This window comes from Rhipicephalus microplus, chromosome X, assembly GCF_043290135.1.
Source record: "Rhipicephalus microplus isolate Deutch F79 chromosome X, USDA_Rmic, whole genome shotgun sequence".
Lineage (NCBI taxonomy): Eukaryota > Metazoa > Arthropoda > Arachnida > Ixodida > Ixodidae > Rhipicephalus > Rhipicephalus microplus.
Window position 1 is genome coordinate 450,332,629 of NC_134710.1, and position 26,797 is coordinate 450,359,425.

The 26,797-nt window shown below is 46.8% G+C and overlaps 1 protein-coding gene across 1 annotated transcript in view; it reads right to left on the reverse strand.

Moving 5' to 3' along the window:
- The window catches only part of LOC119163497 (flavin-containing monooxygenase 5), a 39,392-nt gene extending 15,100 nt beyond the window's left edge, over positions 1-24,292 (reverse strand). Inside the window, exons 1-3 of the mRNA XM_075876082.1 lie at positions 24,082-24,292; positions 14,784-15,201; positions 13,922-14,248 (exon numbers count right to left, since the gene is read on the reverse strand). Of these exons, the coding sequence (XP_075732197.1) occupies positions 13,922-14,248; positions 14,784-15,201; positions 24,082-24,119 (783 nt within the window). The 5' untranslated portion in view covers positions 24,120-24,292. The remainder of the gene's footprint in view (positions 1-13,921; positions 14,249-14,783; positions 15,202-24,081) is intronic.
- Positions 24,293-26,797: the final 2,505 nt, after the last annotated feature.

A 26,797-nucleotide genomic window follows, 5' to 3' on the forward strand; every position in this document is an offset into this window, starting at 1 on the left:
AATGTGTGTACTACCCATCATTCCCATGGTCGTTGAACTATCGCAGCGCCGGAGTGCCATCTAGTTTATTTTGAGAAACTCTATGCAAGCGACCAGTGGTGCGATTATATACAAATTCCAAATCCGGACAAAGGCGATCTGTTCCATTGAGTCGCACGCGATTGGCCTATACGAGCCGTGACGAATGCTGTGACGTTCTGAGTGACGTGGGCTTGGGTGTCACGTGACTGTTTTTGTCCGATTTTCGGAGGAAGGCGAAGGAACGGTCGGCGAGACCGTTCGAAAGGAACTGGATGGTTTGAAATGGCTGCAAGGTGGCCTGGATTGGATTAAAATGGAAGGGCTTCGCGACTTTTTAGCATCCGGGCACTTGGACAACATGGCGTTTCCCAGTGCCACGGTTTTTCGTCTCGCCTGTGCGGCAGCTGCAGCCAAGCAGAGACGACGAAACGAGGTTAAAGATGCATTTAAAAGGTTCACCAAAGAAGAGTTTCGGCAATATTCTCGTCTGTCCGAGCGAACAGTGTGTAGCTTGTGCGACGAACTTCTCCCTGTCACCGGATGCCAGCGAGCCAGTGGCCTTTCCACAGAGAGGAAAGTTTTGTGTCTGCAGCAATTTTTCGCGAGCGGTTGCTTCTAGAGGAGCGTTGGTCGCGAGGAGCGCATCGGCAAGTCTCAGCCGGCCGTGAGCAACACTATCCACGAGGTGACGCAGGCCATCATCACCGTGGCTGCTAGGAAAAAGCTGGCGGACTTCCCACTGACAACAGCTGCTAAGGATGAGGCAAAGGCGGAGTTTGTGCCACGCGGTTGCCTCCCAGGGGTGCTGGCGTGTGCCGATGGCACGTTGGTCACCACTCGCAAGCCAGAGGGATTCAGACTGGCCGACATGGCGAGCTTCATGTCCCGAAAGGGCTATTATGTCCTGAGCGTCATGATTGTAAGTACCGTTAGGATCCTTTCTTAGTCGCCCTTCGCAGCAATTGTTCAGTTTTGACGCCAAAGCTAGAAAAGTAATAATGCAACCAATGAAAAAGAACCTGCAGGGAATTGGGTGCGAGCTAGTTGGTGGCTCGCAAGGCCTCGGTAATAATAAGTGGCAAGTGTTTTGTACGTGAGCCAGTTGCCGTTTTTGCACTGGCATGCATGCGCAATTGAGTTGTGCATTTTAGAAGTAATCGGTAATATGGGCAGCAGACGTAGCAGAAATATATACACAACAGGGAAGTATTTCCAACACGAAAGTGCTTACAATCACAATTGCACGAGCTGGCCTTGACATTTACGAGTGTTCTTTCCCAAGAGCAACGCGTAGGTTTTCACTTACCGATCATTCAGTGGAAGTCGTTGCCTTGTGTACAGAAGAGGTGGGGTCGTTGCCCTCACCCTCCCCCCTCCTCAGTGTGCTACACCCTGTGTTTCCTTCTAAGTGAAGCTCCTCGTACCAATCACTGTACTAGTACCCATTGTTTCCTGCGTATGCGTAGAAAAAAGGGATTTATTCTGAGTATAAATTCAGTACTATTTTATATCGCTCCTCATCGCAGATGTGCAATGCATGGTTTGCATCCTTGTCATGAACCCATGATTCCCAGATTCGTGCCACGACTCCTGGGTGTGGGAACACAACCCACTGCGTGCACGCCTAGCTGCTCATCTGCAGCCTGGCGAATATCTGCTTGGTAAATAATGATGCCTACTATCTGGGCAGAGCCCTCAGCTTTTATGCTTATATTGCAGGAGACGCAGGCTATCCCCTCAAGCCATGGCTCCTAATTCCAGTCCTTGGCAGTCAACCGTGCAACACTTCCGAAGGCCGATACAACAAGGAGCACGCATCCATGCACAATGTTGTGTAAAAATGTATCGCCGTGTTGAAGAGCAAGTTCCGCTGCTTGCAGCACATTCGAACGATGCTCTACAACCCCGATTGGGCAGCGCAAATCATCTATGCTAGCTTTGCTCTCCACAACATTGCGTTGCATGCAGGCGACTGGACCTTGGACGAGTATGTTGTGGACATGCCACCAGCTGAGGATGACGATGGGGAGCCAAGGGGGAGCCATATGCTCACACCATGCAACGTGCTGCTCAGAGACGGCAGCAGCACAGCGCTGTCTTGGACCTTTTTTGAAGTACTCAAGAACGGTGAGTTTTCAAGTTTTGATATCCCACACATAATTTATTTACACTGATTATAGTGCATCTAGACATGACAGGGCTGTGTTTGCCACATTTGAATACACAAAGTACTTACTCGTGCTTCAATATGAGGCAAAGTGGCAATGTCAAAATGCTGCATTTTCTTTAAATGGCCATTGAAATATGCAACAGAAACACCCTTTTCCATATCAGTGATCACAGTCCCAACAGACTAGATTGGAGCAAGCATATATGAGCGGCACTCTGTGCTGAATGTTGCTATCACAAAATTGTGCGAACAATGCAGCAACGTCTCAGAATTTATTTCATCAGAACGCATAAAAATCGCGATTTAATTAGTGACATGTTGCATGAACACATGATACATAAGTCCATATCTTCTTATAGTGACTGACTACAAGCATTCAATTGTGCATGCCAGGCTTGACGAGCAATTGTGCTCGTCAAGTTGTGCTGGTTTTTTTATCATTGTCCTAAAGATTGTATAAATGTTAAAATAACATTTCATTTGAATTCTTGACTGCAGTCATGCTGCAATGCTAAAAAATACGTAAATCAAGACTGCAAACAAAAGGCGAGTTGTTTTGATAACATACAGCATGAATAATTCGCTCAGCCTTCTCGTTGCTCCCAAACCAAAGAACGTTCAAAATTTATTCCCGCAACGAGTCGTTTACAATGAGAACTAGATGAAATCAATCGCTGGCATGTGGCTGTGATGATGACCATTTTCATTTGTGAAACTGTGCAAGATGACCACTTACTAGCTTAGCGCTCTCAAACAAGATTCAGAATGTAGTTGTTGCACCTTAGTCTCATTGTGCTGAAATGAAAATATCACAGTGAACTGCAAAACAGTGTGATGCAAAAAGATATCACATTACTACACTATGTGGCAATGCTGCATAAAAAGCACAGTGAGTTAGAAAACACAGTGGGACAAAACAAATATCACAGAAACATTAACAGAAAATGTCAACTATACACTCGTGGTCTCCGTGTGAATGACTAGACACCTTTGAAATATGGGAAAAACACTGCCACTGGAAAAGCTCGAAAATACATTGAGAAATGCATATATCGAACACAAAAAATGCTGTAGACCTTGTACAAAGTAAATGCTAACCTAAATCTAGTAATATGTACTAAATTCAAACAAAAAAACGTATAATATAGAACATGAACGGCAACACGTAAACATATCAAAAACACTAAACGAATTATAAATGACAAAAAGTTGAAAACATGGCGAAAAACAAACTAAACTATGTATATGTCTCCCGAAGCGTACAAAATTGAACATGAAGAGCAGCACCTAAACACATTGAAACCGACAAATCATTGATGAATGATGACAAGAAAAAACATTGAACACATGACGAAAAATTAAACTCAACTACGTATCCCTTTCTCGCAGAAAGCCTTCAGCCATGGCCAGCGCCCTCCTGCACCGCTGCCACCTTCTCCTGTGCCGCTGCCACACGCCTTGCTGCAGAAGTGACGCGGGTGGTTGATTTTTTCACCTCCCGCAGCAACTGTGATGAATCATCATGGTGTAAATTTTTAAGTGAGCTGCCGGTAAACTTTTAACCATCTCGTGGCTGGAAGCTGCTGCTGCTGCCAAGAAATGCAACGCGCACAACAATTTCTCCTCAGTTAAAGATCAACTGGCCTGATGGCATCCTTTGAAAGTGTGAAGCTTTGTGTACAAGCTATGCCCTCCTCGTGCGAACCAACAAACATTTGTTGAAACTACTCTTTAATATCCTCAAATGCATCTCTCACCATGAAACAGCCCTTTTCAGGGCTAACCAACCTTTTGCCCGGCAGTTTATCATTGCAGATACCCGATACAATGCCCTCAACACAATGCATGGTTCTTGTTTACAGCCCAAGTTGGTTTCAGTCATCATAATAGAGCATGGAGAATGCTTATGCCCCTTATGTAAAATGTAAACAAAGGGTCTTCTCACCTTGAGCACCTTGTCGCTCTGTTCAAGGTTCCGGTCCTGCGCTCAATAAAGCACTAAGTTCTCAGATGCTTGCGTGTTACTGTGTCACTGCCACCTTCAGCCGCTTCAGTGGCCTCCACATCCATTACCACCGCACCAGTGGGAACATCCGCCTGCTGGAAAGTGTAGTAAGCATGATCTTTCAAAAAGTGGGTATTCATTACTCTGGCTATTTCGCAACCTTACGTACTAAACATCTGCGGAAATGTTCTGCAGCTATTCAGTGGTCATTGATATCATGTATTACCATTTTAGTGCATGCACTTGCCCGCAGGCATTGCGTGTTTTATGATAAATTGTTACCCCTTGTACTGCAAGGGCTGCAAACTGAGATTTTAGTTAATAAACCTACCAACTTTTTAATACTTTCTCTTGCGCTATATTCTGGTTTAACAAGGTTCCGCTAAAGGTACCCCTTCAGATATCAAACTCTGTCATGGCACCGCTCAGGGACCCGTGATACTGCGGCGGCAGAGTGCTTACCTGTAGATAGGCGAGACCAAAGACGCCACTGAAGCGTGTCATCCCAGTCAACTGTATAACCCGGCCGTGGAAGCCAGGCAGCCAACCCCCTCCAGTGCCCCTGAAAATATACACCAATGTCAAAGAACAAATCGCCCGCGCCATTCGACAGTCACTCACGTTTGTGCCTCTCTGATGGCGGCGGCGTCGAGGCGGGCCTCGTGCACCGGCCTGCGCCACCAAGCTTGCCACTCCTGCGCAGGCACTTCATGGTTCAGCGCGTCGCTGTGCTCTTGCCACAGCCGCCGCCGGTCGGTGATGCCGTGCCGCAGCTCGATGGCTTTCGCCACGAGCTGGGGGTGTTCGTCCATAAAGGCGAGCACCAGCGCGTGCTGAGCTTCGGAAACACGGATGAGCCGCTGCTGCTGTTGGCTACTGGTGCCGTTGCCCTCCACCATAATTGCGCTCAACTGAGCCAACAACTTCGAAAGTTGCACCGTTTAGGTTTGAAGAGTGGTGGAGATTCGGAAACAGTAACTGCTTGAAATGGGGTGGTACTTAGCGCCACTACTTACCGTCCCGCTAAATGTAGCTTCATTTCAAAACAATAACGCGAAAAATACGTTTATATTGTGCCGTATTCCTTATTGAACGTTTGAAAACTTGTGCCACCACATTTTCATGGTGATCAATAAAAGTTGAACATTTTTTAACACGTTACAAACACTTTTCACTTTGCTGTACGGTCCCCAAGTCCACGTCAAAATGATAACGCAAGGCTCCATTTCCCTCATTGGCTGCTCACTTCCCTTCGTCTTCGCGACCACTGCGGACCGCCCACTTGTTGACGTCACCGACAGACCGCCTCCGTCTGGATTTGGAATTTGTATATAATTGAAACACGGAAGTCGAAATACTGGAGAGTCACGTCCGGATCTCGTTATCAGCGAAAACTCTGGAGACCGGCGCCGATCAGCTGATCGCCGCCAGCTTAGTGAGCGGAGCAAACCGAGCGCGCCGCATTTCTTGTTTTTTTTTCTGTTCTCGCCAGCACAATGCAAAAACAAAAAACAAATATTGCGCATCGCTGATTGGTTCTAGCAGCTTTGCGACCGCAGTAGCGTGACTGAAAAATTTGACAGAAAGCGACTAGCCAAAGCAGTCGCTGTGCGACCGTTTGCGACCGTTCGTGACTATTTGCGACCAGTTGCAAATGGTCGCGCGACCGCTGCTAGTCGCCGGTGTGCACCAGCCTTAACTCTGTCGACGCAGGTCAACGCAAATCTACGAAGTGAGTTAGTTTGACGGTTTTAGGGGCGAAGGTTTTTTATAGCGGCAGCCGTTCATCTCTCGTAGCCGTTGTAGTATGTATCTAGTATAGCATTTTGACCTCCACGGTAGTGCTGGTGAGAGATTTCATCTGTGCGTTGTTGAACAATAAAAAATAGTGCTCAATGTACATGCCAATGGCTGCTAATGGGGAATAAGAGACAGGAGCATTCGGCTTTTAATTAACGCACACGCTGCGATCCCCATTAGCAGACATTGGCATGTACATTGAGGACTACCTGACAAGAAAGGGTTGCTATGTTATACTCGCTGGGTGTAACTTCCTTAGTTTTAGAAAGGTTTAGTGAGCGTTGAGCCGCAGTGCCATGAATACAATGAACTAGTATATACCATGAATGAACTCGAGGTGGTTAAAGGTGGGAAGCAGATACAAAGCGCAAGCCGTAAGAAAGTAAAAGCCGAATTTTCCTGTCTCTCATTTTCCATTAGCAGCCATCGGCATGTACATTGAGCACCATCTGACAGGAAAGGGTTGCTACGTTAAACACGCTGGGCGTAACCTCCTTGGTTTTAGAAATGTTTAGCGAGCGTTGGGCCGCAGTGCCATGAATACATTGAACTAGTATATACCATGAACTCGAGGTGGTTAAAGGTGGGAAGTAGACCCGAAGCGCAAGCCGTAAGAAAGTGTGCGTGTGCCACCTCTCGTTTATTCCTTGGAATGTCCGCTGGATGGCGGTGCTTCTAAATGGGGAATATAAGATGAAAAGATGCGAGATGGTGGTACTTGAGTGTTAAATAGATGGTCGAACGGACACACAGACAGATGCATGGATGGACGCATGAACGGATGCAGGAGAGGTTCAATGGACGAATGCAGGGACGGACGTACGAACAGACGCACGCACGGACGGGCGGATGGACGCATGAACGGTCACACAGACGGACGCAATGAACGGAAGAAAGCAAGAACGAATGAACGGACGAATGCTTCGCCATACTCTCCATCATTCACTCCATGGATATGCTGCCAACTTTTTTATTGAAACACCAGAGCGCGTCTAATCCGCGTCTAGTGCATGTCAGTTGTTGCAAATATTTGCACGTATGTACGTATCCAAAGCATCTAGAGCGCGTAATTAACGTACCTTCAGGAACATTTCACGCTTGACCAGTTGACCAGAACGCGGCATAAACGAGCCAAAACGTGCTGCTTCGGGACATCTCACCAGTATAACTCAGGCTTTTCAGGAAAATCTGCGCACCGCACCAGAATCACCTGGCATCACGAATGTCAAATCGGGCACATTTTAAATAACCGTCATCGCAGGGCTGCTAGTCAAGCGTTCGTACTAGTCTGACCATGGTTTTTCCTTGCATGTGCACAAGCCAGCTGTAATCACTCGTCACAACGTCACGCCCTTTGCTTTGGTCAATGACAGGATCCAGCAAGAAGCGTGTTCGCTGTGTCACGGCACGAACAAAACATATTTGGAGAACTGTACTAGTTATAACTGGACGGACTACGATGTAAGAAGCGAGACGTGAAGGGTAGAGGTGCAGAATATAGAACTGCACAACGTTGCCAGTTGAGTAACACACATCCCGCTTGCTCTTGTGTTGCACCCTTTATGTTCATAAAGAAACCATTTATTCTACGACCCATTTTTTCAATTTTGTTTCATTTACATCTATTAACCGTAGCAACTGAACCCAAACATATGCTTTCGGATGAAATATTTGAAACTTCTTGGGGTGCTGCAGTAACGTAGGCGACAAAAAAGGAAAAGTGTCGCTACCCTGGAAACATGTTTCACCCAGGGACCTTATGCCCCGGCTTCCCCTTCTCCCTTCTCGGTGTAGGAAAGTAGTGGTGCTCATTTATCCTTGCCACTACACCCTTGCTACACTTTTAGTACGCTCTACATTCCCCGCACTGTCAACATCCACCCTTATCACCCCCTCTTTCGCGACGCCGCTTTATGCGTGTCACGTGGTTGATATCCCACAATTACCCGGTGTCTTCATATTTGGAAACCGTTGCTCACGTGCCAGATATTCTTTGCGGAAATTTGCAGCAGCCCGCATGGTCCTCAGATCAGCGAGCTTCCATCGGCACGCCGCAAACGAGAACATAATCGGTTATTCCCGCCAAGCGCTCACTTCGCGACGTTACCTCACCTAAAGCTTTATTGCACCGCGGCTCGAACGTTGTGCAATATTTTCAGGTCTTTACTTTCCAGAATGAGCAACGGCACTTCGAGAGCATAGTGAATGTTTTTCTTGAGCGGTAGTTATCTGCTTCTTTACCAAGATTTCTTTACGTCACACGGTCGCATCGGCTACCGCTCTTGCATGAAGCCGTGCTTTGAAGGGTAGCCTGTGGTTCGTCCTTATTTCTCGGCACTGACAGTTTTTGTTAACTGCGCCATAACTTTTGTCTAAATTATTTCTCATTTAAGAACTAAATTGATTGATATGTGGGTTATAACGTCCCGAAACCACCATATGATTATGAGAGAGGCCGTACTGGGGGGCTTTGGAAATTTCGACCACCTGGGGTTCTTTAACGCGCACCCAAATCTGAGCACACGGGCCTACGACATTCTCGCCTTCATCAAAATTGCAGCCTTCGAAGCCGGGAAAACTATGAATGAGTCACCGTATCTTACTCGCTCGTTTTTTTACAGGTCTCCACTTGAATACAGCTATTACATGAAATAACGCTGACGTGCCAGCGCGTCCCATTTTTATCTTCTTTTTTGAATCGTGATATTTGAGTGACTCTTGGTGCCGCGTTACTTCGACCGACAATAGAAAGAAATGTTACACGGGGCTGTTTATCAGGGAAATATTGTCATCGTTGGAATAGGTGAATGGGCTGCGTGCCTTCCGTTCATAGCCGAGGTTGAGCATCGGTATCGAAGTCGTTGCAGCTCATTCGCCTGAGAAGAAGTGCTCTCAACTTGCCCGAGTACCCACGAAAAGTACAAGGTTTTCCTGTTTAAGTTTGCAAGCCATAGAAGCCGCTGCTCCTTGTCAACAGGAAAACGAACCTACTTCAAGAGTCCACAGCCACAAAAACTCCGCGTCTGGTGATGTACATGGCACATTTCTTCCGACAACATTTTCCTTTTTCTATAGTTGTTACTGAACCCCAAAACAGCGCAGTGGTTTCCTGGTGAGCAATTTTCGACTGTCATAGTAACGAAGAAAATTCACAGGTTAGCCTAATACACGGCAGATTACTCAATAACGCCATACATATCAGCATCAACACACACTCCAAGCCATCGCCCGCATGTTAGAGAGGAGGAATGCATTGGTTGCCAGACAGGACCTCTTCGCCCGATTCAAAGGTGAATAAAAGATTGTTGAAGTTTATTTCGTAACGAATTCGAGCATATGCCAATACAGAGGTTCAACGAGAAGGGATGGCACGAAAAGGGGCAATGCGCCATTCCCGCCCAGACACAATATCGTACATCACTCACCATGTCTATTTAAATAATGTATAAGCAAAATTGGAGCCTTAGGCTGGAAAAATTTTGAGCAAGAGATCAAAGAAAGCCTTCATTGAAAATAAGAGAGGCACAGCCGATAGGGGGCTCCGCAATGCGTCGAGTGCCTATTCCGGGACACCATAAGTATCAGCCGCTAGCTTAACCCTCTAGACGAAGGCCTTTTGGGCTTGGAAGTCCGAGCAAACAAGCAGGGCCGCCTCACCTTCTCCTCTTCTCGCGTTGCGTTAGGGTTGGAGAGAAGAGCTCAGTTGAGCTGGCAAGCCGAAACCATGTGGTATGTGCGTTCCACCTCCTCACAGCATTGACACTTGCCAGGTAACGAAGAATCGAAATGTTTCAAGGCAACCTCTCGGCCTTCTATTAAATTTGCTCTCTCTGTATAGAAAATTGAAAGAAGATGCGTCATTGAGCCTTGCCGAGCCGGTTTGCACGAAGAGGGTATTGACAATACCTATCTCCGGTTATAAAAAGTGATGCCATTCAATCTAAAAAGCCACCTTCGGGTTCGAGCTACTCGGGATCACGCCCAGTGAATGAGTACTCTGGCCGTCGTGTTCTCGGCTTCATTCCTTTTTGCGCCTTGGTGTCTTGGAGTTCAGACTAGGCTACAGGTAGCAGGATCAATTTGCCTGTAGCTATAGTTGTGGAATATTCTTTCTGCTAGCCCGTGACCTAACCAGCCTCACAATTATGAAAATCCTCCCCAACCCCTATGAATTTCTTATGATACGCTAAGGTCAAGGATCAGAGGCAGTGAGGTCAATAGCTTCTGTTGAGCGCCGTGTTTTGAAAGTGAGTTCATCTTCTTGCTTCTGCTCGTTGATGACGTCCATGAGAAAAAACGCTGCCACATACCACAACGAGCTGGATAGAATGACTATACCCACATAGAAGTAAGATCACTAAACATATATTTCCCCGTGCGTGAACGTGTTTTCACCTTTGAGAGCGATGGTTCCACCATTTAGAAGTGGCAAGTCGACGTACTGTGCTCAAGCGCTGTGGAAGTGTGTCTTCAAGGCGCAGCCATGATAGTGTTCGGAAAACAACACACTCACCCAAGGAGCTAGCGCGAAGTACATTATTTTAACGCGTTCGAGGTGCAAACCGCACTGTGTGCCTTTTGCATTTGTAAAGACACTGCGAAGTTGAATCAAGTTTCTCGGAGACAAGGATCACCATTCACTCCATTGATATGCGTTGAATATTTATTGCAATCTCCGCTGCTAATTTAGTTTTTTTCCTTTTATTGCTTATTGATAGCCCCACCGCGGTGGTTTAGTGGTCAAGGTACTCGGATGTTGAAACGTAGGTCGCGGGATCGAATCACGGCTAGAGCGGCTGCATTTTCGATGGAGACGAAAATGCTGTAGGCTCGTGTGCTCAGATTTGGGCGCACGTTAACGAACCCCAGGTGGACAAAATTTCCGGAGGCGTTCAATACGTTGTCTCTTATAATCTTATGGTGGTTTTGGGACGTTAAACTCCACACATCAATCAATCAATCAATCAATCAATCAATCAATCAATATATGTAGATCCATAGTCGAAAAAGGCCAAGCCAACGCAGTTCTGGACACAGTATGTTTTCAGTATGTTTTCTTGTGCGTTGAGTGGTCCTTTTCAGTGCACGGAGCACTAGCTTAGCCACAATATTTTGTCATAAGGGGCAGGGAAGAGGCGTATACTGTCCCCGTATGTCCTGAAAGTGAGTCTTTCTAGAATCCACGGTCCTCAATTAACAGCACACAAAATAATTGACTATTACAGTTAGAGTACAGCATTAGGCGTGTTTCGTTTAGAGCAACGGTACAAAATTAGGTATCAACGTTGATTTCGAAAGACCTCTTGGGTGAAGTTCAAAAGTATTTAAAAATGTTTGTACAGTTTTTATGGCTTAAAACATAAATAAAAACACAATCAATTTCTTGCCGGATCTCTAGCTGATCCCGTCCCAACAAACATTGAAGAGAGACTTGAGAGGCTATGTAGCTAGACAGCGAGGCAGGAGAGTGCGTCACTGCACCCTCACTAGTGCAAGATATATATATATATATACATACATATATATATATATATATATATATATATATATATATATATATATATATATATATATATATATATATATATATATATATATATATATATATATATATATATATATATATATATATATATATATATATATATATATATAGTTGATGTCTATCGGTCGTCCTGTGAACATTTTTCTTTGTCCCTGTTGTAGCTCCACTTCCAAAATGTATCCAAGTCAAAGCCAACCAGCTGAAATTTCAAACTTCATTGTACTTAAAGCCAGCCTGAGGTTTACATTGCCACACGAGGACGTAAAGTATCAAGATTGTAGAAAAGTAACCAATAACCGCAACACTGGGCGGACCTATTTATCTACATATAATGGTCATCTTTATTACCATATATAGCAAACATCGCTCTTGCAGCGCCATGGCTATCCCATAAGCTTGAAAGGGTGGAATAAAGGTGACCGAACATTATTGTACGCATATACACGATAACATTCGTAGAGATGGTACGTCGGGCGCATCCACCAAGCTATGCAGGAACCAGTACTTTTTCGCAAGAAGCCGAGCACGAGCTCCAAAACCGGCAACACGCTGAATTCATTCTGCGAGTCCATTCGTCGTGAAATCGTGTGATACACTAGTGAGTCATGGCAGCAGAGATGAGTGGAAGTCAATTCTGCTCTAAGAGATTCTCGCGGAAACCGGATGATACATTATGCACGCATGCCGGGGAAGTGCTGCGTACAGTTTCATATTACAGGGATGGCTCTGTGGACGTCGAAATATGGTACAGTGAGGTATGCGTCATTATCTACCGCTGATGCAGAAGAAAAAGAACAAAAAGTGAGCAGAGAGGTCGCTCCTTTGAGGCGTACTTAAAGTGATTGACAACGTAATAATCAAGAAGTTTTCCTGTACAGTACCTATTGCACAACGTCATTGTTATTTTGAGCCTTAGGTCAGCAGATGTTTATGCTCACGCCACCTCCTCACACATAATTCAACGCACTACCGCTGATGCACTTGCTCAGTGTTCATTATTCTGAGGCACGAGTTATGGAGGAAGGGAAGTGCCATGACATCGCCCCTGCAATTCCTTTCTCTGGAAGATCTTGGTTAAAACAACAGCGGCTCAGGAGGTTGTACAACATCTCCACGAAGTGAATGATGATGAGTGGGTGAAGCTATAGGACCTAAGGTCCATATTGTCTTCGTTAAAGTCGCTGACTAGTATAAAGCGTCTGTGCTTGTTGGAGTTTATTATTGTTCTTCATTATTGTATTTTTTGTTTTTACTCATATGCATACATGTGTCACCCAGAGCAACAGTTTTCTAACCAGCCTGCCAGCAGACAATGAGCGTCGAAGGGAAATCTAGATTCCAAAGTACGTGATGTATACGTTGATTTCACTGACTAGTATAAAAGCTTTGTGTTTCTAGGTGTTTTATATTGTTCCGTTCAGTTGGATTTTCTTTAAACCTTTTGTTAATGGCGCAGGTGGGTTTTTTGACTGCCATGTCGAAGGCGTCATGATATAAGTATGAACGCATGAACATCGACATATGCCGGAGAAGCATATGGGCACTAAACAGCATCACCCCTAATTTCACGAGTCAGTAATCTCTTTCAATAATTGACTGCAGCCAGTGATATGCGATACTTGAAAGTGTGAGATCAAATAGCGCCAAGCAAAGCACCGATTACTCGATATGCTGATGTTAAAGAGCATTGGCACCGTGGTCTAAAAAGCCATTTATGCGCTAATGGACTCATCAGTCGACTCCCTCAGACTAACTTAAACTAAGATCGAGGCGTGAGTATGAGTCTGAGGAAATCCAAGTCAGGAAACTTGTGGCGAGTTTAAGTCCGAGTGAGTGAAGTTGAGAAGAACTGAGTGAGCCTGAGTCCGAGTGAGTTAAGTTGAGAAAAATTTCAGGTGAGTCTGTGTACGAGTGAGTTAAAAGGTCAAATTGTATTTCTTGGGGAAGTCTGAGTGAGCTCCACATTTTCTCAACCTGTTCCAGTACTTGTCGTATATGTTCCTAATTTGTATGACTTAGATGAATGTTACCAGTTGACATTCACTGATGACCATTGAAGTTTGACTCGAAGCCTTGAGAGAATAGTCGGTGAACCAGAAATTGATTGTCGCGGTCATATGACCGAAACAAAGGTTAAAATGAATTAGTTTTATTATATTTGGTGATTAGTTAATTTCGGACAAACTTGTATTGTGTGGTTCGAGGTCTAACAGCGCATAAGTAAAAGTTGTCGCCTTGACGTGAGCAGTGATGTGAATGGCTTTGTGCAACCACTGTGACAAAAGAGGGTTATACATAAGGGTTTTAAGAAGTAAATAAATTCACCTTGGTACTAGCAGTCGGAGTTTCAGCGATGAATAAAAAGGGCACCACAACTCACCTTGTCCTCACCCTCGAAGATCACGCCATCTTCAGTGAATTCGGCGATGTTCTCCTTTACGCGTACCTTCCCGCTGATTATGAGGCTCGGCAGTACGTCATTGGTGGTCGGGTGTTGCGAGTAGTAGCGGTGTTTGGGCTTGATTCCGTAAGCCTCGTGGTTGAAGAACCCGTTCAAGATGTTCTCCGTGTAGCTGTTGGCCAGCGATCTCGGTAACCAGCTCAACAAGTATGCCCTGAGTCGCGATTTCATGAACATGTCGCCGGGCATGCCATTGGGCCTGACACGCCGGGTAACCCAAGCTCCTCTTCTTGTTGACAGATACGTCTGCGGGAATTCGATAATAAAGCAGTGGGGAAATGTAGGTTCGATTTCGCGTGTATACATTGACATAGTATGGAGGAGGCTCTGCGCCGAACCTTCACCCTTCGACTCTCATCAAGTCTCTATGGTACCGTGCCATATCAAATATGCGTGCTACTCGAAGTACAAGTTGCTTATCTTAGCAACAGGCAAGCTTGCATCAGCGAGCTTATATTATAGCACCTCAAGAGTGCTGCGAGACGCATCGACTATTTCGTGAGAGTGTGGATTCGCAGTGCTGAAACAGGGGTGTTATGAGAAGGCTAAGCAAATGCCCCTCAGGGTTGGTTTCAAATTTCGGCTTGTTGTCGACCTCGCCATTTTGTCAAGTTGTCATCTCGGCATGATCGGTTCACTACGCGATACTTAGGCTGCTCGGACCAACAAAATTCAAGAATGTAACATTACGACGCCATTCAAAATTGCCGACATTAGTTCTCTGGGTTATCTAGAGTATGACCGAATGGACATCGCAGAGAGATGTATGCGTCACGCTTACCTTGACTGCCACCTGGCTGATATCGGCCACAGCATCACAGCCCGAGTTGCCAATGCCGACAACGGCCACCCGGTCATTCCGGAAGCTGTCGGCGTTCTTCAGGCTGTGCGTGTGCATGATTCGGCCGCGAAACTTCTCCTGTCCCTTGAAGTGGGGCACATTCGGATACACGTGATGGCCCACGCACACGGCCACGGCGTCGAACGTCTCCATGCGGTCGCTGTTGGTCGCCAGATCCCTGAAGAGCACGTCCCAGCGACCCGTATTCTCGTAGTCGGCGGCTGGCATCACCTGCACCACGTCGTGCCTCGTTTGCACATGCTTGGTGACGCTGAAGTGGTCGGCGTAGTTCCGGAAGTAGTCTAGCATGTCGGTGTCGTGCATGTAGTTGGGGAGCTCTTTGGGCAGTGGCAAGTCACTGCGTAACAAAGAAGTTTGCGCGAAGAAAGTTATACCTGACAGGACAGGACCTTCATGTAGATCATGGTTTAAAAAAATTTGCTATATCCACAGGATAAGCGTAATTATATGTAGTCAGAGGGGCAGATGCTCTTGCTCTTTTTTTCAAGTGCGTCTTTTTGCAAATTCTTTTGCAGTGAATAGAGGACTATGCATAGTGGGCTAAGCAATGAATCTGTTTATAACGTGGCATGGTTGCCGAATTTTCGTGTTTCGCAAGTTTTAATCAAGGTTGTTCCCTACTTAATCCATTTTTCTGTTCGTTACCTTGAATTTATATGAGCGTAAGCTGTACAAATATAGTTAAAAACGGGTTTGTTATTCTGTGAGAGAGATATAATATTAATAAATGATAAAGTTTAACGTCCCCAAACCACGACATGATTACGAAAGACGTCAAGGTGAAGGGCTTCAAAAATTTCTACTATCTGTGGTCCTTTAACGTGCACCTATGTTTACGTACACGAGATTCAAGCATTTTCGCCTCTCCCAATAATTAGGTTGCCACGGTCGGGATTCAGTCCCGCGGCCTGCAGTTAAAAACAGGCACAACACTCTAAAAAGTACATTAGTGGGTGTCTTTTTGTCCCACGACAATGACTGTCATCTATCTTACTTGCGATTCCTTTCTTGAAAACTCGGCTCTGGACAATTTTTTGATGATGGACTAATATGTGGGGTATAACGTGCCAAAACCACCATATGATTATGAGAGACGCTGTATAGCGGAGGGCTCCGGAAATTTCGACCACCTGGGGTTCTTTAACGTGCGCCCAAATCTGAGCACACGGACCTACAACGTTTCCGCCTCCATTGTAAATGCAGCCGGCGCAGCCGGGATTCGATTCCGCGACATGCGGGTCAGCAGCCAAGTACCTTAGCCACTAGACCGCCGCGATGGGGTTCTGACCAATTTCCTGCCAAGAATGTTATGCCACACTGATAACGCACAGGTCATGCATGACCTTGAAGTGCGGGAACGTGGTGATAATGCGAGGAAAAGAACGCAAAATATATGACAATTATTGTGGGATAGAACGATGCCCTATGTACTCAACCTTTGTTTTTTAATGAAACCTATTGGTTCGAAATAAGAAGTAGCTCAAGAACTTTTCATGAAAACAAATGGCCGGCGGGCGGTGTGTGACAATGATCCTGCACACCTATTTTATTGAACTGAAAGAGTGGGAGGAAGAGAGGTTTTGAGTGATACCTCATATATATATATATATATATATATATATATATATATGAAGAGTAGGGAAGGAAGTGTATACTTAAGTGCTCGTTTTTTTCTTTTTATGCACAATAATAATAAGATTTAACAGACAATAATGCAAGGAAAGTATAGGGAAAGTTATTAGACCTTCTTGTAATGTAAATGTTTGGAACGAAAAAAATGGATGAAAAGATAACTTGTCGTGGGCCTCAACTGAACCAAGGACCTTTGAATAACGCGTTATATGCTCTACAAACTGAGCTACCACGACTGCTATCACCCAATACACTTCATTGGAAATAAATGTGAATGAAACCTGGGAGTGTCAGTGCCAGCCGCAGTCAGGATGGCGACTGTGAAACACTCTTTAGGAGCCCGTTTTACGTAGTACGTGAAATTATTGCGAGCTGGCAGCTGACTAATAATCCCTCGTAAACTATCTAGAGGCACAAAATCTGCCAGAGCGAGACCCTCCTTGAGGAATGACGGAAGGAAGTGTTTACTTGAGGGCTCGTTTTTTCTTTGTAAACACAATAATATTGAGATCTAACAGACAACAATCCAAGGAGAGTATAGGGGAAGTTACCAAACCTCATTGTAAAGTAAATTTAGAGAAAGAAAACTGAAAGAAAAGATAACTTGTCTTCGGCAGGAATTAAAGCTGCGGCCTTCGAGTAACGCGTTCGAATAATGCAAGTCCGGTACCTGCACTTGGCGAGTAATCTCTTCATCTTCTTTTCTTTCTTCACATCTACATTGAAATTTGGTGTAATATTTTCTCTTACACTTTTCTTGCATGATTGCCTGATAGATGTCATAATTTTATATATATATATATATATATATATATATATATAATTATGACGTCTGGGTTGAGGCAGCGTTTATTTAGGTCAAGGGATCAGCAGTGAACGGGCAGCCTGAGACACAGCGCACACACACACGATGATGATTGTGGTGACACCCAATGAAGATGAGGACACCGACCCAGACGGATTATGATGATTATGATCATGCATATATGAGAAAAAGTGCATAACGAATGCATACAGTAATTCCCCTCACATCAAAGCGGCCAACCTGGCTGTAGCAAGTAAATGTGAAAGAGAACGTTGCCTGAAACGTTACATATGATTCACGTGCTCGATCTCTGTGCTGTGGTGACGGTGGTCTGTTGGGACAAGTAGGGTCACATGAAAGTTGACGGTAGAATTCTGCTCAATAACTACGTAAAGCCCAATAAATTGTGGCTGAAACTTGTCACACAGACCAAGTGTACGAATAGGTGGGAACAGGAGCACCTCGTCACCAGGTCGGAAAAGTACAAGGCGATGAGATGCAGTATAAATGACTTTTCGATTTCGCTGTCGCGCTTCCGTGTTGATGCGAGCATGATTGCTACACAGGGCTAGTCTTGAAATGTATTCTTCGCTGGAAGACGGAGACGAGTTGATGTCGGTGTTGGAAAAGGAAACATCGAGGAAGAAAGTAGAGGAACGGCTATAAACTAGGTAGAACGGCGAATATCTGGTGGTGCGCTAACGGCCGTGTTGTTTAGGCAAAGGTGAGAAACGGGAGAAAGCTATCCCAGTTGTGGTCTAGACTGATGTAGACGGCTATCATATCAGCAAGAGCACGGTGAAATCTCTTGGTGAGACCGTTGGTCTGAGGGTAGTAGCTTGAAGCTGTCTTGTGTGTGATTCCAGAGGCCCGCAATACTTCATTTTGTACTTCTGAGAGGAACACCCTTCCACGTTCAGTAAGCAATATACGAGGAGCGCCGTGGCGCAGAATGATGGCGTGCAGAACAAAGTCGGCAACTTCTCAAGAAGAAGCACTTGACACAGACATTGCCTCTACGTAGTGTGCCAGGTGGTCTACGGTGGTCACTATCCATCGTTTGCCAGTAGATGTGACGGGAAGAGGGCCGTAAAGGTCAATACCTACAACCTCATATGGCGTTATGGGGCACGGAATTGTCCGCAGAGGCCCGGCCGGTGCAGATGTCTGTATTTTACGACGTTGGCATGGGACACAGGAACCGACGAAGCGCGCGATGCTAGTAGAAATAGCAGGCTGGTAGAAGCGACTTGGAATGCACTCATGAGTTTTTTGAAAACCGAGATGGCCGGCATTCAATTCATCGTGTAAGGCTTTAAGCGCGTCCAGTCAAAGAGAGCGTGGGAGAACGGGAACCTAGCGTTGATTATCAGGGTGGTAGATATGACGGTACAGAACTCCATTTTCCAGCTTAAATCGCATAAGTTGGCAACGATGCCATGCGTTAGGTGGATGGGAAGCTCCTGAGAGCACGTCCATAATACGCCCACAGTACGGATCAGACAACTGGCAGGATTGAAGTGTGCGCTTGTTGTCCGAGAATAGCTGGTCTACTGAGGCAAGCGCGGGTGCTGTGGTAGATTGATGGCTGAACTTTGACCGATGCTGAGCTGGGTATGCGGTAACGGACAGCGCGAAAGGGCGTCGGCGTCTTGGTGTTTTTTACCAGACTTATAAATTATATCGAAGTCATACTCCTGTAAACGTAGAATCCACCAACCCAAATAAGCGTCCAGACAAGTTCTTCAACGTGGAAAGCCAGCATTAGGCGTGCACCCGTAACAATCGTGAAATGACGGCCGTGGAGATAGGTACGGAACTTTTACACTGACAAGACCACCGCCAAACACTTTTGCTCAGTTATGGTAAAGTTCTTCTCGGTCTCAGTTAGTACTCTACTGGCATATGCAAGTACTTTCTTTTGTGAACAGGTGTCGCGTTGGAGCAGAATGGCACCAAAAGCGCTGTCACTTGCGTGCCCATGAAGGAAGTTCGGTGCGGCCATCCTACGTGAAAGTGGCGGAGTACAAATTCAGACGTGAGGACACAATTTAACAGGTCGAATGCCGTTTGACATCCTTCTGACCACAGAAAGGGCTCGTCAAAAGAAAGAAGCTGGTGGAGTGGAGCCGCTATTGATGCGAAGTTCCGTATAAAACGGGTAAATAGGAGGCGAGACCAAGAAAACTCAACTTCTTTGGCCTTTCGTGCGAGGAAAGCGAAGCACCGCAGCTATTTTGTCCGGATCCGGCCAAATTCCGTCTTTGGTCATGGCGTGGCCTCAAACCTTAATAACTTTTGTGGCTAAACGGCATTTTTTTGGTGTTGAGTTTGAGGCCAGCGGTGGCAAGGCACGTCAGAACGTCAATCAAAACGTTGCAGGTGCTGAGAAACGTTAAGGAAAAAATAACGATGTCGTCGAAGTAGCACAGACAGGTCTTCCATTTGAGACCACGTAGCACGGTATCAATCATGCGCTCAAAAGTAGCGGGCGCCTTGTACAGCCAGAAAGCCATAACGCTGAATTCGTATAGCCCATCGGGGGTTGCGGATGCCGTTTTCTCTTTATCGTTTTCGTGCATAAGACTTTGCCAATATCCGGAACGCAGGTCGAGACTGGAAAAGTATTTTGCGCCTTGTATAGAATCAAGGGCGTCGTCAATGTGTGGCATTGGGTAGAGATCCTTGCGAGTGATCTTGTTGAGTACCCTGTAATCGATGCAAAAGCGCACATAGCCATCTTTCTTACGAACCAGAAACACAGGCGACGACCAAGGACTATAAGAGGGGCGAATTACTTCTCGTTGGGGCATGTCAGCTGCGTTTTCTTCGATAATGTTTCTCTCAGCAGGAGACACGTGGTAGGGCCGGCGGCGTACAACAGATGTTCCGACTGTGTGCAATAAATGCGTTGTAGTAGTAGTGCGGTCCAACGTCGAGGATTACACGTCGAAAGATATTGCGTGTTTCTTTAAAAAAGCTGGCAGCTGTTGCGTCTGTGAAGGTGTCGAGTCGTCGCTAATGGCTGCATCAAATGCGGAAGAAAAAGCAGGCTTACCACTAGGATGGTCGTTGGAGGAGACGGCATGAAGTGGCATGATGCACGAAGGCTCGGGATCGGTCACGCAGGCCACCTCGGTGTTCTGGGGTAGAATTTTTTCGGTGGTTGTATTCATGGCGCTGACAAGTGTGGAACCATTGCCAAAATGAACCACACCGGAAGCGAGAACGATGCCTTTACCCACGCAACTAAATGGTGATGAGACCAAGACGTCACCAGAGTCGATGTCTTTAGAGGTAATAGTTACAATTTGCTCTTGACATGGTGGTAATTCAGTCTCTTCCGCAGCTGTCGAAAGAAATGACCTCCGGGTGTCGTCGCAGAGCTTGCAGCCCGTGTCGATGAGGTGGACGACGCGTTGGCAATAGTAAATAGCAGAGGAGGCAGAAGAAAGAAAAGTTCCATTCTAAAAGTAATTGATGAGAGCAGTCAGTCAGTACGGTGAACTGAATGTGATGTCGAATACCAGCAGTAAAAACGAGGGCTGTGCAGAAAGTGGAAGGGTGAACGGTTCACCCCTAGGCAGCAACCAACGTGGGTCCATCGTAAGGGGTCATCACTTTCTTCAGACATTGGCATGAATCAACACGCATAATATATATATATATATATATATGTGACGTAAGAAGGCAGGGATGGTTAGGAGAAGTAGATGAAGAGGAAGTGCAGAACAGAACAAACATGGCGTGTGAGCCACGCCACGTCTCCCAGTCATCATAGCGTCACACGAGTCGACAGGATGAAGACCTGCCTGCCCCTTCATCAGTCGCTCATCATCGATGCAGTTCCCCACAAGACGCCCTGACCATACATCCACTACCGATTCATCTTCAACCTGGACACAACGACCAGCACCATGACAGATTCATCAGCCGACCTTGACATCCCCAAGTACACCGGAGCAGCGGACGATGGACCCGTGCAGGACTGGTTCTACCTGTACGAGCTCCACGCTACCGCTGCATCATGGTCGGAACGGGAGATGATCATCAACTTTACCGACTACATCTCCGGCGAGGCTTTCAAATTCTACCTCACTCACATATTTCAGAATGACGAGTCGTGGAAAAAGATTAAAGAAGAAATGACCATCCGATTTCAAGAATACAATGACGACTATGACGAAGACTCGCTTATAACCAACCATCCACAGGCAATCACACTCGGTTGTCAATTTCACAAGCAGTCTTCAAGCTTACGAACGCGCAGCATGAATCGACCACTGCCAACACACAAAGTGGAACATGAGTACACTGACAGGCGACCAAGCGTATTTCGAGAAAACCACAACCATCGCGCGGGCCTCCGTTTTACACGCAAGACGGCACTTCCAAAATCATCGCTTCAGCATATGACACGAGACGTTGCTCAACCACTGGATGCTCCCTATTTTTCGTCTCACATACATGGCCCGCCACCCGGTTTTACATCACGTGGCTCCTCAGGTGCTCGTAACGCTAACCGTCTACCTCGTAAGGACACCGTGTTCACAATAGGGGAACCATCGACGCATCGGGAAAATACCCAACCACGCCATGACGACACGAATAGGTGTTTTTCATCACAAGACTTTATTTCTATGGCTCAGCAGGCTGCGCAGTCCGAACCTAAAAATGCCCCGTCACCTATGGTATCCCCATCCAGTGCTCACAGCTCCAAGAACCGAAACAATGCAGAAGTAATACATACACCAAACCTTACACGCAGCTGTCTGTCAGAGTCGTTCATATTGGACCACTTTACCGAAGCTTTTGAAGAGCATGCTAGCAATGATGGCGCATTACCAACTATGCCCTATAAGCAAGACACCATTTCACCATGCATCAGCTGTCTACAGGACGCATCAAACCTCGAAGGAAATGAATGCCCAATTCCAGAAGGGGTGCCACTACAGCCATCTCCTGAGCAGCACCAGCAAAGCAAGCAAAGCCAAGTACACAAACTCAGGAGACAACGAAAGAGACTGCAACGAGGGCATCGAAGAACGCAAAATTCAACGGAAGTGCACTCACCAATTGAAGAACGTCGGAAAATAAGACCTCGAAACCAAAGACCAATTCAAGACATCAGACACTTTCGCACAAAGAAAAGTCACCAGAGACACTCCCTGCCTCAGCTATTACACCAACTGCACCACCACAGAAAACGCCGAGAAAGACGCGGAAGCACTGCTTGCACACCGCAAGCACTCAGGCACACAGTCTGTCAAAAAGCACGAAAGCAAGAAGCACGGGGATGGCACCATTCACAACGAAAAATACCACCCCAACGACATCCGAACTTCAAATGCTACAAGCCCTCCCAACCTTGTCCGTTCCTCACAAAAATACAACCGATGTCATCACCAGTTCAGATTTCCAGGGTGTGGTTATGCCATCTAGGACGCAACAGTCAGGCTCGTCCACCAGAGTCGTCATAGAAATCACCGGACTGCTCCCTCAGCCTTGAATATTCAGTGAGATTGTGAAACTCCGTCGGGACGTGAAACAGTGAACTTGGCCATTGTTTTGTTTATTCTCTTGTTCAATTTGTTGTTGTTTGTAACCGGTGCCATCTTTTGGGGGGAGGGGGAATCCTGTGACGTAAGAAGGCAGGGATGGTTAGGAGAAGTAGATGAAGAGGAAGTGCAGAACAGAACAAACATGGCGTATGAGCCACGCCACGTCTCCCAGTCATCATAGCGTCACATATATATGTATATATTATAATGAGGAGTTTTAGAGTGGCACTCTTTTATAAAACTGGAGAGCAGTCACGACACGCGAAGTGGTAATGGCGGAACCAGTCTGAGTACCCAGCCAACCAAACATCGTCTTCTTCACCGACTGAGTCATACCCCTTGCCTTTCTGAGTAGCACTCATCTTCTTCACTACATTTTCCTCCCCTCCGAAAAAGGGCCATCCTGGCGACTCATGGGCAGGAGACAATAGAGGGGTCATAATATGGTTTTAGGCAGTCTATGTGGACAGTCTCATGTCCACGGCGTCGTTGATCATGGGGCTGCTCTAGCGGCTCGACGATGTAATCGACGGGTGAAGTTTGCTTAACCACACGGTTAGGGCCGTCATACTTGTACGTCACTTTCGTTGAGAGACCAGGGCTGGTTGAAGGGATGCGAAGCCAGACAAGGTCATTTGATGCATAAGAAGCTGGAGGCGTCGGGCTATCGCGGTGGTGTTTCTGTCGTTGCTGTTCAGCACTTGTGAAGGAGCGAGCAAGCTGACGACACTCTTTCGCGTATATAGCAGCTTGTGACATCGTCGTCGACTCAGCAACATCCGGGTGGTAAGGAAGGATGGTGTCTAGCGTGCAAGAGGGCTCGCGACCATAAAGGAGGAAGTATGGAGAGAAACCGGTGGTTGTCTGGACAGCAGTATTATGCGCGTATGTTACAAAAGGGAGAATGCTGTCCCAGTTGGTGTGATTGGTTGCGACGTACATTGAGAGCATATCTCCTAATGTACGGTTGAATCGTTCTGTAATGCCATTAGTTTGAGGATGATACGCGGTGCTGGTGCGATGAATGACTTGGCATTCCTTGAGAAGCGATTCGACGGCGTCCGACAAAAACACACCCTTCGGTCACTCAGGAGTTCACGTGGTGCACCGTGACGTAAAATGATCTGATGCCGTATGAAACGACCGACGTCACTGGCTGATGCAGAAGACAGTGGTGAGTTTCTGCATAGCGCGTAAGGTGATCGATAGCGACGATTACCCAGTGATTTGCAGCTGGTGTAATCGGAAGAGGTCCATACAGTTCGATACCAACACGGTCAAACGGTCGGGCAGGACAAAGTAAGGGTTGTAGTGGAGCTGGAGAACTTGGAGTAGGATTTTTCCGGCGTTGGCAAGCGAGACAGGAACGTACGTAGCGACGAACGAAGCGATACATTCCGCGCCAGTAGTAGCGGTGGGACAGGCGGGTGCAGGTTTTTAACACTCCAGCATGGGCACATTGTGGGTCGGCGTGAAAGGAGGTGCATATGTCTGAGCGGAGACGACTGGGAATGACTAGGAGCCATTGGCGTCCTTCGGAGAGATAATTCCGTCTGTATAACAAACCATCTCTGATAACGAAGTGCTGTATTTGACGGCGCATACCTCTAGAGATATTTTGCGAGGGAGCTTGACTCAACAAGTTGATAAGTGAAGCGATCCAAGGATCTTTTTGTCGCTCCTGTAGCATGTCGCTGACACTAAGTGCAGATACGTCGGGGGCAGGCGAAGACGGCGACTTGTCACTGCATCGTAGAGGTGATCGGGACAAAGCGTCTGCGTCGGAATGTTTTCGGCCAGATCGGTAAACGACGTGAATGTCGTACTCTTGTAGCCGAAGCGCCCAACGGGCGAGCCGGCTGGTGGGATCTTTTAACGAGGAGAGCCAACATAATGTGTGATGATTTGTAACCATGCTGAATGGCCGCCCGTAAAGATAGGGTCGAAACTTGCCTATGGCCCATATGATGGCTTGACACTTTTTTTCGGTGACTGAATAGTTGGCTTCTGCTTTTGTGAGTGCACGGGTGGCGTAAGAGACGAAGTGCTCATCAAATCCAGATTTACGCTGGGCGAGCACAGCACCGAGGCCAACTCCACCAGCATCCGTGTGTATTCCCGTCGGGGCAAGAGGATCAAAATGTCGCAGTATAGGAGGTGACGTAAGAAGGTGACGTAAGAAGTGGCAGGCGTATTGCAGAGCCCGAATGGCATGACGTTAAATTCGTATAAGCCATCAGGGGTAACAAAAGCCGTCTTGGGGCGATCAGCCTCAGCCATAGGAACCTGACAATAACCTGAACGCAGATTTAGTGACAAGAACTCCGCGCCTTGTAAGCAGTCAAAGGCATCGTCTATGCGGGGTAGAGGGTAAACATCTTTGCGTGTGATCTTATTCAAGCGGCGGTAGGCGACGCAGAATCTTATTGAGCCATCCTTTTTCTTGACTAGAACAACTGGGGATGCCCACGGGCTGTTAGAGTGCTCAATAACACCTCGCTACAACATGTCGTCAACTTGTTTCGCAATTATGTGACGCTCAAATGCCGATACCCGATACGGACGCTGACGTAAAGGAGCGTGAAGGCCAGTGTCGATTTCGTGAGATACTGTGGAAGGATGGCCTAAAGTCAGTTGATGCTGGTCGAAGCTGGAACAGAAGCGCTCGAGGAGGGCGATGATGTCGGTGCGCTCCTGGGTCGTAAGGTAGGTGTCGATGCAGCGCAAAATTGCGTCGGTGAATGATGGTGAAGAGGATGACGCGCAGCAATCAACAGCGTCAATGGGTAGCGTAGTCGAGTGGTCAGGAACTACACGTGCACACGAGGGATCAATGTCATCGGCAAAGCCCAAGCAGTCTCCGTACAGTAACTTGGAAGGCGAGGGAAACAGATTTGAAACAAAAAGTGCACTTGATGCCTCGTGAACATTCAGAATGGCGAAAGGAATCAGGAAGCACTTGCGGCGAACAGCAGTTTCAGAAGGCGTAAAAAGAACAGTTGAGCCACTAGAGACGTCACAGAAAAGCAGAACTAGGGCGAATGAGAACGGGGGTATCGAAGTGTCAGCGGCAACGAAAACTTTTGCAGGTGCAAGGGACGAGTCGAGTGAAGCAGCGTCGCATAACGGCGCGAATTACACTTCGGCGCGAGCACAGTCAATGACGGCATGATGAGTGCAGAGAAAGTCCCAGCCTAATATAATGTCATGGGAACACTGCGGGAGCACTACAAACTTGACGACATAAATATCGTCAGCATTAGTGACACGTGCTGTGCATGCAGCAAAAGGGCGAATTCGTTGCTCGCTCGCAGTGCTCAAAACGAAGTCGTGAAGAGGCATTTTGACTTTTTTAGTCGTCGTCAAAGTTTTTCAGTTCTTGCCCCCAGAACTCCGGCTCCTAGATTTCCTCAGGGACAGGGCGAGGTCGACGTAGCATAGGAGAAAGGGAACGGCGTTGAGGTGAAGGCGACCGGTGTCTGTTGATGTTCCGGCGAGGTGAAAATATGTCCATGGTCGCAGTCTCGCCAGATACAGCAGGCTCTGGTCGTTGTGGGAAAGCATAATTTTTGGGCCTGACGTCGTCACGCAGGAAAAACTCACGCCTTCGACAAAATCATGCCACGTGCCCCGCAATTTCAGAGGCGAAGCATATGGGGCGGTTATCTTGAGTGCGCCAAGGGTTCTGAAAGCGCGGAGGTGGTGGTCGGGAGAAAGGACAGGCAGCCTGGTACATAGGCTCAGTCGATACGACAAAGGGGCGCGTGGACGTAGGCGTTCGTGTCAAATTGGCGTGGCCATTCGCGACAAGTGGACGTCGGGTTCCGTTCCGTGCTTCGGCATAGGTCAATGGAGCAGCCACTGGTGGTGCGTGAGCTGCTGGTAGCGCCTCAGAAACTTGCTCTTGGACTACTCGCTGTATTGATGGCGCTAAA